At 24.1% G+C, this 12530-nt stretch overlaps 3 protein-coding genes across 10 annotated transcripts; 1 reads left to right on the top strand and 2 right to left on the bottom strand.

Annotated features, from left to right (window-relative positions):
• Nucleotides 1-26: 26 nt before the first annotated feature.
• LOC105736863 (ninjurin-A) lies at nucleotides 27-1431 on the bottom strand. Its single transcript, XM_012493422.3, has one exon. The coding sequence runs from the start codon at nucleotides 678-680 to the stop codon at nucleotides 27-29; it is 654 nt and encodes a 217-aa protein (XP_012348876.1). The 5' UTR covers nucleotides 681-1431.
• Nucleotides 1432-1491: 60 nt separating this feature from the next.
• On the bottom strand, nucleotides 1492-6804 carry LOC100871322 (potassium/sodium hyperpolarization-activated cyclic nucleotide-gated channel 1). 8 transcript variants are annotated; one of them, XM_086917180.1, is made up of 12 exons: nucleotides 6719-6804; nucleotides 6182-6298; nucleotides 5796-6034; nucleotides 5516-5731; nucleotides 5278-5440; nucleotides 5066-5199; nucleotides 4802-4989; nucleotides 4532-4737; nucleotides 4157-4366; nucleotides 3791-4061; nucleotides 3256-3397; nucleotides 2911-3130 (listed from the first exon to the last, which is right to left on the bottom strand). In XM_086917180.1, exons 2-12 carry the CDS (start codon nucleotides 6230-6232, stop codon nucleotides 3058-3060), a joined length of 1893 nt encoding a protein of 630 aa, XP_086773306.1. In that variant the 5' UTR covers nucleotides 6233-6298; nucleotides 6719-6804; the 3' UTR covers nucleotides 2911-3057. The 8 variants fall into 8 exon arrangements, with proteins under 8 accessions (XP_086773309.1, XP_086773306.1, XP_086773307.1 ...); XM_086917181.1 differs by lacking the exon at nucleotides 6719-6804 and adding an exon at nucleotides 6442-6559 and having other exon boundaries at nucleotides 6182-6349; XM_086917182.1 differs by having other exon boundaries at nucleotides 2977-3130; nucleotides 3336-3397.
• LOC100865166 (uncharacterized) lies at nucleotides 6554-11086 on the top strand. The gene is made up of 6 exons (XM_003698504.4): nucleotides 6554-6817; nucleotides 7136-7411; nucleotides 7505-8512; nucleotides 8758-9159; nucleotides 9236-9379; nucleotides 9449-11086. The coding sequence occupies exons 1-6, from the start codon at nucleotides 6743-6745 to the stop codon at nucleotides 9674-9676; spliced, it is 2133 nt and encodes a 710-aa protein (XP_003698552.1). The 5' UTR covers nucleotides 6554-6742; the 3' UTR covers nucleotides 9677-11086.
• The last annotated feature ends 1444 nt before the right edge of the window (nucleotides 11087-12530 follow it).

The raw sequence follows: 12530 nt of genomic DNA, 5'->3' as shown, positions 1-12530 counted from the left end.
TTAATAATATTATTTCAGTAACAATTTTAAGTTTGTATAGGTACTATCGACACTTGATCAACAACGCCAAATGATGAGATGAAAACATTGAAAATTGTCACTAAGAATATACCAATCACTGTCCAATTATTAGTCCGGTCAGCTTTACACATTTGAGCATCGTCTTTAATATTATATTTGCTATTCCATATCAATCCTATTCCTACTGCAATTTGCAACAATATACTAGAACCTATTAGTACCAATGAAGGATAATAATATTGATGACCCCCATCGGTTTGTAAAACATAACGCAATTGATTCGCATTGGCAGACAAAAGAGCCAAATCCATCATCCCTTGAGCAAGCGTTTTTTTGTGTTGATAGATATTCACGTCAGGTATCGGTTGAAGAGGTGATCGTGGAAAAAATGGAGTTCTTGGATTTTCTGATAATCCTGGTTCACTTGATAAAAGACCACTATCTGTACCTCGATAATCAAATACAGAAGGATTAGTAGCTAATTCATGGTCGTTGATTTCTGGATCATCAGTCGGTCGTGGATTATTTGTATTATCAGTTTCAATCATAGCATCAGAACGTACTCCAACAGTCATTTCCAATGATTTAGAAGCTGATTCTGGTACTTTATCAATTTCATCCATGTATATAATTTCATTATTATTATTGTTTCGAGCCATAATTTAATTCCAATTTCTTATTTTAAATAATATTACACATTTGATTAACAAATTATCTATATCTTCAATATTTTTCAATATTTTAAATAATATTACACATTTGATTAACAAATTATCTATATCTTCAATATTTTTCAGATAATAGTAAGTATAGTAAAATGCATTTTTTGAAAATATTCTTTTGCACATATGTAAGTTTCATAAAAATTTTTTTTTGCTTTCTTTCTGTTCATTCCTTTAATATATAGAAGAAAAACATTTATATTATCCACTTTTATTGAATTTTAACACAATGAATCTTAACAATACACCACATTTTTTATATTTTATGTGTATTTCTTTGTATTTATTTATCTTATATTATATTATAATATATTTTACGATTGTAAAATAACTGTGATTAACAATAACGTTTAACATTAACTGAAACCAATTTACTTGACTGAAAGGTTTTAATAGAATGCAACATTGCAATTCAATGAGAATTATATGATTCATGTTTTTCTTGGATTTACCATTTTTCTGTAGACTACATTTGTTGAAATTAATCATTTATCAGTAGCACAATATTTTTAATAGCATAATATTTTTTTAGATTATGTCAGTCCACTTTGTTACAAAAGTAGTAAAAGTAAAAGTCACTTTCTTTTTCAAAAATTTTTTTTTTTATTTAATATTCTCTTATAAAATCTATTATGAATTTCTTATATACTTAATATTTATTTCATTAAGTTTTCGTTAGTGTATTTATCATTTAATTTAATAAGAAATGGTAAAAAAAAATGATTTAAGATTCACATATTATGTGCAACTGCCATGCGTTCAGAAATATTTAAAGACGCGCTCTAATATTTTATGTCAAGGTTTTTGCAGTGGAAGGGGAATGGCATTATTCCAATGAAATGATCAATATGCAACTATAAATAATATGTAAATCTGCAAAATCAATAAAAAATAAGATTATTAATAAAATCAAAACAAATCTTTTTAAACAATGATATAAATTTTAATTGTAAAATTTTTTTAAATTAATTTTTTCCAATAAATATTATTTAAAAAGTGTACATAAAAAAAAAATTCGCAAATTTTTATCTTCACTAATTTTATTCGAAGAATATAATATTCGATGAACTTGGAAATAAACGGTAAAGTTCCAAATCTGTAATTCTAAGTAATATTGAATTCTAAGAAAATTGTATTATAAAACCTCATCATATTTCCTCAACATCATTAGTGATTCCAAATGCGAATGAATCTGTTACAAATACATCTATGTTCATGATATAACAATATGAAAAATTGTGATTCCTGATAATATCAGGAAGTTTTGCTATTAATAATTATATATTGTAATTCCAAGATTCGTTTTATTGTTATTTGGAAACAATTTGAATATACAATCTTTGTTCTAAAAAGTGATTATGTGATATAGTTAGATAATTATTAAAACATTCTAAGTTAAAATAGTTAAATAGTTTCATATCTAGAGATCGTAATTAGATAATAAAATTAAATAATTTGTTTATTGTAAAATATGTTCGATTTAAAGATTTATTTCCAAGATATTTATAATTCTTTCTATATAACTATGTTATATAGAATATCTTGATTATCGAGCTATTCCGTTGTCAAGCAAACAATCATTCTCGTTAATTTTAAGATCGGATGTAGTATTCTTAGTTGTCGAGTTAAGTTAAACGTATAATCATAGATATAAAATTTGTAACAAATTCTTTCCAATATTATTATTATTTATTATTATCATTTATTAGAGTTAAATTTTTCTCTAAAAAGTTAACAGTTTTTCGTATTTTCTATGAGCTTTAATTTATCTACAAAGAATATAAGGAAATGAAGACTGATAAATATGAAGACTCAAAAATGTTGCACTTATTGCCCGGGAAAATTAGTTCATCCAGAAAGCAACGAATCCCACGAATGCTGTCAGCCACGATACATTTCGGGAAATTTAAGAATATCTTCTTTGAATAAACATGTGCCAGAATGCTTTGGAAAAAAAGAAGTCAAGGAAAATCTTTCAAAACCATTGTCACAGAATCGACCAACTTGTTATGATCAATTTGCTACAGCAAGGAAGCTTCATGCAGAGAATTTAGAACACCAACCTCTTCCCGATAAAGTCGATGATTCTGTCTTTAAGAACGTAAGACTAGAAGAATCTTCTGATAAAGTTTTATCGAAAAAATATTGTGATTATTGTAAACAAGAATTTAAAGATCATTCTATGAATGCAAATAAACATTATAGACCAGTCTTAGGTTGTAAAGAGCCCAAGACGAAAATGGATTTAGCTATTTGTTGGGAAACTCCGATAAATCCAATTTACGAAACATCTAAGTCTACCCATATTGATGGTTCAAAAGGTGGAGTCGCGCCAGCTATATTTACTCTTGTTCAGCATACTTCTACTTCTAGAGCTTCCGTTTATTCTGAAACAGCAAAGAACGAGAAAAGTTCTACATCCTGCCGAGATCAATGCAAATTACAAGAAGATTATTGTTACAAAAATAAAGGAAAAAACAATAAAAATGTAAAATGTTATGATTGTACTTGCAAGGATTTGAATGTGAATATATTGAAGAAGAATAAAGTCGAAGAACAACCAAAAAGAGAAATGTTTAGAAAGTGTGTTGCCTGCAATATGAAAAATATTGATCCTAGATTGATTAGATCTGCTGTTGGATTAGCACTGGGTACTGAAAATAATCAACAAAAAGATGAAAGTAAATTAACGATACCAAGACCAAAGACTCCTTTTGCTAAAAAATCTTTTTGTATCGATTCTTTGGTCCCTCCCTTTAGTATTGTTAATAGATATAGAGATGGTGATTTTCCAGAACATTGGAGACTTATGTCAGTTTATCAACAATCGTATAAGAATCCATATAGACGGAAAATTTATCGCAGTTAGATTATACAAGTTAGATTTTAAATTGTTAAAATAGTAAATTATTAGAATTATAATAAATATTCTATTTCAAATATTAATGTAACGAACTTTTAAAATTTTAATTTTAATTTTTCAACCATTTAATGAATATTAAATTTTTAAAGTGTATTTTTTTACATTTAAATTTATAATTTCTTACGTTGTATAGTACTTATATTAACATATTGCGGTGTGTAAAAGATTTCTAAATTCTCTGAATCTACAAGAAGACTTTGATTCAAATTGTCAAGAGCAATATTTTGCAAACGGTTTAAGAGATCAGGATATGGTGCTATAAATCTCCGGAAATCGTGGCGATATAACACATATATTTCACAAGTTTCCACTGCGACTATAGTTGCTATTCTGTGCTCGGTATCCATTACCAAGGCAATTTCACCGAAATAACTTTCATCTTCCAAATGACAAATCTTTATATTTCATTATGAAAAAAAAAAAAAATATGTTTTTTATTTTTCATGAGAAAAAAAGTCGATGAAACTATAATAATGGTAACATTACATACTTCTTTTCCTGCAGAATTGTAAACGGCTACTGTTCCAGAAGAAATGAAATACAAAGCTTCGCCATTGGTGCCAGCTTTAACGATTTCATCACCGGCTATATAGATTTCGGAATGTAACGCACCTGTTAATTGTACTATTATATTTTTTGGTAGATGTTTGAATAATTCTACGCTTTTAACAAATTTCAAGTAATTATGCAAAACGATTTCCTAAAAAAAAGATTTTCATTATTAAAATCTACAATGATAATGTTTTGTTATCTATTCTTATATAAAAAATTACTAGTTTTTTATATTTCATATAAAATATTAGAGAAGCTAATAATTTCAAATAATTGCATTTTCTATTGTAATTATAGAAAAAGTAAAATGAACCTCCCGTAAATAAGGTGAAACTTCCTCTATGATTCTCTGATTTCTTTCGAAAGCTTTTTTATTACGATAATGATAAAATGTTAATAAACGAAGTTGTAAAGAAGATGGAAGCTCTTTGTATCGCATATATTCTAACAACTGTGCTATCAGTTTCAAATTATGTTTAATTGTTATATGAAATGTTGTTATTAATTGCGAGAATTGCGCTATAAAAAAGATAATTATTATTTGTATTATTGCAATGATAGTATATAATAAAGAGATACTTACTTAATAAAAATATGGCACCAAAACATCCAACTATCATTAAGATCATATTTAATATAATATCTTCTTTCGTTTTCATATCTAAAAAATGGCAAGAACGAGAAAAAGCGATAAGTGAACGATGCAAACACACTAGATATTTCTTTGCTGTTGTTTCCCTGTTTTGAAAATATGATGAATTGATCCAAGACCTGAATATAAATTTAGAATTTATTAGAATTTATTTAAAGAAACAAAATATATATATAATGAAATGCAAATACTAACTCATTACTTAAAGTGCTTAAAACATATACAGATAGAGGAACATAATATTCTAAACAAGCAGCCCAGTGAATACATATTATAATAACTACACATGTTTCCAAAATTTTATGCAATTGAAAATATATTCTATATACCTAAAATCATAAAAATATTTAAAGCATTTGTAATTATTTTATAATTTTATCATTATAATCAATGTAAAGATAACTAACGTCGCGAAGTCTTTTAGAACAAGCAAGAATATTGCGAATTCTTAATAATTTCATCATATTTAATGTAGCACAATACCATATTGAGTTAGGTAGAATAAAAATGAAGATTCCTATAGGTAATATGGGCAAAAAATCTATTAGGAAATAACTCTGCAAATATTTCCTGCATAAAAATAAAAATATCAATTATTGATAAGTTATAATATCTATCAAAATTACCATTTAATAATTAAAATACCGTGCTACAATCATAGGATCAAGAACAGTAAGCTTCGTTTGATAATCATAATAACCCGTGAAGAACCACATGATAATATCACATAAAAATACTATATTTATTATGTCGTTAATCACAAAATAGGTAAAGAGTTTATCAAAGTGAAATGTGATAATTATTGGAGTGATCAAAAGAGCCACAAATGTGAATATAATCATTATTGAATCCCAAAAAATTCTATAAAAATTAAAATCATATTTTAATTATAAAAATAATTGAAAAAATATATTTTAAAATCAACCTGAATAAACTAAAAGGATGTATCATGTAAGGATGTGATTTGAGGTGTCTCGAAATTTCATAATTAACTGCAGTTGTACTTTTGACACACCAGCGAGTTAAAGGATGCTTTTTATATAAAACACGTTGTCTCATAAACCAACGACTCAACTTATCCAAAATCCGGTTTCCTTTTCTGATAGCCATTATCTCATCTTCTTCTTTCGGTTGTTCACAGATGTGCTCTGTAACTGGAACATGCTATGTAATATAAAATTAAATCGATTTTTCATTGAATTATAAAAATAAATATTTAGATTTTAAATATTATAATATTATTGATGAAACTATAATAAATAATTAAATATTATACAATTATGAATTTCATTAAGTAGAATTTTAATTTACCTCCAAAATTGGCACTTCCGTAAAATGGGGGACAAAAGCCATTAAATCCATCCAGCTGATTTGTTGTTTTGACAGATCAGCTGATCAGTAGATATAAGTTGTCGAAGAGAATGATTTCTACATATATATGTAGTTACAAATTATTTATTGATTAAAACTAATCAATGACTATGTAAAAAATTATTCTTTTTAAATATTATGTTCAGAAATTATCAGAATACATATACATTTATAAAAATAAATAGAAAAATATTGTTTACTTGTATATTAAGTTTCGATGAATCAAGCAATGATAGTATCGAAGTAAGAATATTAAAAATGAAATATAATTAACCAGTTTTGTGATAAATATTATGTATTACATAGCAAATCAGAACTATTATATTTATAGCATGATTTTAATATGAACGAAAAGCACGTGACTATCGTAAAACAATTGTAATATATTTGAGTAATGATTTGATTGTTACACGAATTGTGTAAAATCATAAATTAATATCCTCATAAGTATACTATTCATTAGAACGAAATACTTACGATTTTTTATTAACAATTTTTATTATGGCGATCATGTCTGACGGCAAAATTCGTATGAGTAATATGTTAGATATGGATAATTTTCAATTACCTATAGATGTAAGTCTTTATTATTTACATTTAACTTGAATCTTATTTTTATTTAAATCACTTTTTCATTTATATTTTTTTCTTTAAATTATAAATACATAAACTTTTACAAAATAAATGATTGTAACCTAAAACATTTATTTGAAAAAATAATTATTAACAATTATAATTTAATTTAATTTTTGTAATAAAAATTTAAATACAAGTTTTTGTGATAATAATAATACATTTTGTAAAGAATAATTTCAAATTGTTTTATATATTTATTCTTTTCAGATAAATATAAATTACATGTATTTTTATTGACTAAGTCTATTTTAATTTTAGGTAATTATACATATACTATCATATTTGTCTACATCTGATAGAATGTCAGCAGGATTAGTTAATCAAATATGGCATGAAGCGTCTCTTGCCATGAAATTTTTGGATCAAGAAGAATTAGTACTTGGTCGACCACATGCAGATAATTTAAATGAAGTGATAGAACTTCTACAACATTCTACAAGACCATTTTATCACTTTGTTTTTAGAGAAGTAGAATTAAAAAGGAATATGCCAATTTGGGATCAATATGGACCTCATATGAAAAGTCTAGTATTGGTAAAATTAATTTAATTAAATATTAACATTATTATATTACAATATATTTATAAAGAAATTGTTTTTAATTTTATAATTATTATTAATTTTCAGTTATGTTGTGATTTAAGTGAAAAAACACTTGTAGAAATTTTTAAATGCTGTAAGTCTTTGAAAGTATTACGCATTAATGCTTGTAGAGAATGTCTAATGTCTGGTAGGCTTCTAGAAGATGAGAATGATATAAAAGAACTCTCAGAAACATTTAAAAATGTCCAAGAACTTAGCCTTGGTTATAATCGTTTTCTAAGTGATGCTCTTTTTAATAGACTAGTTGCTATTTGTCCAAATTTGGAATCTTTAAGTCTCATAGGCTGTCAAATATCTTTTCATTATGGATTGTATAAAAAATTTTATCCTCAAAATATCAGTTTTTCTGAAGCTTCAAAATCAATCTTAACTTTTTTAAATACATTACAATATCTTAAACAACAAGCACATAAATTGAAACATTTAAATTTTGGTTATACTTTGATTGATGGAAATGCTTTAGCTACTTTGTCAGCTTTACAAGATCTAAAATTGGAATCTCTGATGTTACAAAGTTGTTATCAATTAACTATAGAAGGGATTAAAGGATTAACACAATATCAAACTTATTTAAAAGTTCTTGATATCAGTTTCTGCGTACGTATCACAGATGCTAGTTTACTTTGTATTTGTAAAAACTTAACAAAATTGGAAACGCTCAAAATAAAACGATGTCGTGCTGTAACTGATGTTGGTATAAAATATATTAAATTACTAAAAAATTTACAAGAACTTGATATTTCGGAAGATGAATTACTTACCGGTGATTGTATTACTCATGGTCTTTGTTCTGGTTATATAGATGACAATAATGTAGAACAAAACACTGATTTTGAAAATATTAATTTTACTTCATCAGAAAAAAATGATCTCATAGAAGAAACAACAAGAAAAGAGAATATGCGAGTATTATCAGCAAATGCTTTGCATCTTCATGAAGAATCAGTTGAATGCATAACCAAATCTTTCCCTAATTTAAAACAACTTGAACTTAGTTATTGTTTTAACGGTGTTACTGATAAAACAATACAGGTATGTAAAAATCATTTTATTATTATTATTTTATATTAATATTATATGCGTTTCATGAAAAGGATGTTATATTTGTAAAAAACGAAAAAATAGTATGATAAAATGATAGATTTTTAATAGATTTTATGCTGATTATTTTCCTGAACTTTCAGGAATTACTAAAACTTAAGAGAGTCGCTGTAAATCATAAATTTTTGTACCAGCGATGATGCTCATGCATATAAAAGTAAGTTTATCTTTTATAGATGATATTCAAGGAGCTTGTACATTTACAAACATTAAAAATAAGCCATTGTGATGAGGTCAGTGATGCTGGCTTAACGGGTATGGGTACTGGTAACCATGAATATGTCGAAAAAATACAAGTTGTACATAAACCAGAATTTACAGAATCTAGACTTAGAATCAGTTTACGTTCAAAAGCTGAAGAAGAAATAGTACGCGACGCTGATCGAAAACGAGAAATTATGCATCTTTGTGAAAATGTATTTCAACCATTAAATCCATTTTCTGGCTTCTCTTTAATCAGGCTCAAATGTCTCCAAGAACTCGATCTTTCTGGTTGTAATAGAATTACCGATGTCAGTTTAAAACACGCATTCGCTTTTCCAGAATTAAAAATTTTAAATTTAAGTCAATGTCAACAGGTGCGTGTTAAATAATTCAAATAATGTATAAAAAAAAAACATATATAATTTATTATCATATTATTTTTTATTATAGATTACACATATTGGATTGGATTATTTATCGAAAAATAATCCAGCCATTGAATATTTAAATTTAAATCGGTGTTATAATATATCAGATATTGGTATATCATATCTTGCACAAAGATTGCATAGATTGAAACGACTTCTCATCCAGGTACTTTTATAATTAAAAATTAATTTTATATTGTTATATTTTTAAGATGTAATATTGATCTTCTTTTAGGGATGTTCGCAACTCACAGATCACACTCTCGATTCTATTAAATTATATTGCAAAAGTTTACATTATCTAGATACACGTTATTGTCGGGGAATGTCAGTGGCAGGTCTTCAGAGTTTGTCACATTTGTTATATGTTGATTGGCATAAGCACACAGATGTTGTATCTACAGAAAATGAAATATTACCGCCACCAGCTCCGCCTTTACCATCATTACCATCTTTACCATAGAGACGGCTTCAATATTTTCTTTCGCATTTTAAGGACAGGGTAAGGGAAAATTGAAGTATTATTTTAAAAGCTGGCTGTAAATATATTATGTGATAGATTTAATTCAATAGAAAATTTTTTATTCAATGTTTGCATATATATTAATCATAGTTTGACATTATACGAATGCAAGAAATTTCACATATTTTAAAATATTTGCAATATAGAAATTTTAAATTCTGTACATACGGAATATATATAATACGAAAAAATTTTGGTATGCATCTTATCAACTATAAAACTTTTAAAAAAATTTGTATAGAACTTTAAAAAAACAAATAGTTTAAATATATTGCAAAAAGAGAATATTTATTAAGTATTTAACATAAAATATAAGCTAATTAAATGAGTATATTTATAAAATATTACATGATAATGTAGTTTTAACTAAGTGCAATAATTCAGCCAAAATATAATTTATAGAATATAATTTTTCATTAATTTTTAAATAGTAATAATTGAAAATAATACTACTTAACTAATACTAATTAATTTAGAATTTTGTAATAAATTTTATTCTGTTTTATAATACAATGTAACAGATAAAAATACTATTATTTATTTATATTAATTAGTAATTAAGTAATTACTATATAGAAATGATAAAAATAATAATGTTTAAAATTTTATATGCAAATTGAGAATTCATTTGTACTTTTTAATATTTATTCAGATATTGTCAAAAATTATAAGAATTCTTAACTTAAAATTTTTTATTAAATCACAAGATTTAAGAAAGTTTAAATTAAATAATTTTTTTGAATAGATAATAATTGTAATTTAAAAAATAGAAAATATTTTTAAATAAATTTTTATATATAAATTCATATTTATAGTACAAAATAATAATTATTATGCTAAATTTAACTCATAATGGATAATTATTATACTAAAATTTAAATCGAAATATTTTTGTCAAAATACTGCCATTAAAGAAATTATAAAATAAACATAAATATAATTTAATTGATATAATATACTTTCTATATTATCTTATTGAGTAAATATTATTATATAACAAAGTAATATTTTATTCAAATATAAAAAATTAATATTCCTCTCAGCAAATTAATCAAGATATTGTTATTTGAATAAGTGCAATATTCAATTAATTAATTTACACAAAGATTTTTGAATAATTCTAAATAATATAAAATTTGTTCAAAGTTTTTCGAATATACGAATAATATGCTGCTCTGCATAATTTATATGACATATTTATATAAGGATAGATTGTTCAATCTAGGATATATAATAAAATTATGTAAACAATGATCTAAATTTTATTTTAAAACAAATAAATTTAACATTATTTTTAAAAATTTATTTATATTGAATAAAGTAACTTCGATTAAAATTGTAGTTTTTAAAGAGTTATTCTTCTAATTGATTATTGTTGATTTTTTTAAACATATATGTTTATTACATAACATTAGTTGAGGCAGCAAAAAAATGTCAATTTTCATATATAGCAAAAATAAGAGCATAGTATTAAGTATTCACAAGATAAATGTAGACAAATGAAAATTGCAAATTTTTTTTCTCAATATTTCCTTCCCATATTTAGATACGTTTTAATCTTTAACACTATCATAACTGGTATTTTTTTTAATAATTAGTAGCAAAACACACAATTGATAATCAATAAACGAAACATCACTCATTCGCGATCAGTTCAATTCTACTTCTTTGTATAAAACTTTTTAATATATCACAAAATTAGATACAAGCAGTGTAGTATCAACTATACTTTTGTACAGTATATATTATTTTCATTTTATTACATTCTTACTTGTAATTTGATCCTCTATGAGTAATTGAATAGTTATTTGATACAAACAATAAACAAAGTATATGCATTTAACAATAAAATTTTAAAACGAATAGTTAAAATTTAATTTAATTATTCAAAGTAATTGATTTTTTTAAATTAATTAAAAAATTTAAAATAACCCATAGAAGATCAATAACAATTTGTTTTGATAAATATTCTAAATAATGAGATTTTTTTTACTTTTTATTGTATTGTAAATTAATAGACACTTAATGTTATATAATAAAAGTAGTTAACACATGGATAAGTAATATAAATGTAGATTAAATCTAATAAAGAAAATAGTATGTTGAAAATGTGTTGAAATCATTTTTAAGATATAAGTAGAGAAAAAAAAATTTATAAAGGTATGGTTGACACTTCACTGTATATGAAATTATGTAACTAATTTAATTAAATTTTTTTTATAAATTTTTAATATAATATAAATTCTTTTTCCGGTGTGACAAATGAATATAAAAAAAAACCTACTTACAACTAAATTAAAATAATAATGTTAATTTGACAAAGATTATAATGTACTATCTGTTTATATTATCTTCTGATATACATAAATTAAAATTGTCAATTTATCTTTTATAGATTCAACATTATGATTTCAGTGCTTGAATGAAAGTTATTTATAAGTTTAAACTATTTGCTGCATGCAAATAACTAAACAAATATAAATCTTAAATGATAATAAAAAAATTTTTTATTCTGTACAACAAGAATAAAATATATATCTAAAGAAATCTTAATTAAATATCTTGAATATATAAATATTTCAAATATTTCCTTTATAATATTTTAATTTATAATATTTTCATTCTTATATTATGCTTTATAATATTTTTATCTTGTTCATTTTCTTATTCATTTATTCATTCAAAATTCATTAAAGATATTTTTATAGTATATTTTTGATGATATTATTTTTAATTAGTTTTCAGTTGTAATTTTTAATATATAAAATAAAAAAAAGAAAGAAAATAAAAGATA

The sequence above is a fragment of the Apis florea genome, unplaced genomic scaffold, assembly GCF_048593485.1.
Source record: "Apis florea isolate Af1SG1 unplaced genomic scaffold, ASM4859348v1 contig_3813_pilon, whole genome shotgun sequence".
NCBI lineage: Eukaryota > Metazoa > Arthropoda > Insecta > Hymenoptera > Apidae > Apis > Apis florea.
This window is presented reverse-complemented; position numbering and strand designations above follow the sequence as displayed.

Bases quoted from the DNA above. Each gene is read 5' to 3' on its own strand.
- LOC100865166 (XM_003698504.4), top strand. From the start codon at position 6,743: ATGGCGATCATGTCTGACGGCAAAATTCGTATGAGTAATATGTTAGAT. The intron at 8,513-8,757 runs GTATGTAAAAAT...TATCTTTTATAG, and splicing joins TTACTGATAAAACAATACAG to ATGATATTCAAGGAGCTTGT. The intron at 9,160-9,235 runs GTGCGTGTTAAA...TTTTTATTATAG, and splicing joins ATTTAAGTCAATGTCAACAG to ATTACACATATTGGATTGGA.
- LOC100871322 (XM_086917180.1), bottom strand. From the start codon at position 6,232: ATGGATTTAATGGCTTTTGTCCCCCATTTTACGGAAGTGCCAATTTTG. The intron at 5,732-5,795 runs GTTGATTTTAAA...TAATTTTTATAG, and splicing joins CATCCTTTTAGTTTATTCAG to AATTTTTTGGGATTCAATAA. The intron at 3,398-3,790 runs GTAAGAAATTAT...GATTATTTTCAG, and splicing joins TAATATAAGTACTATACAAC to TACCCAGTGCTAATCCAACA.
- LOC105736863 (XM_012493422.3), bottom strand. From the start codon at position 680: ATGGCTCGAAACAATAATAATAATGAAATTATATACATGGATGAAATT.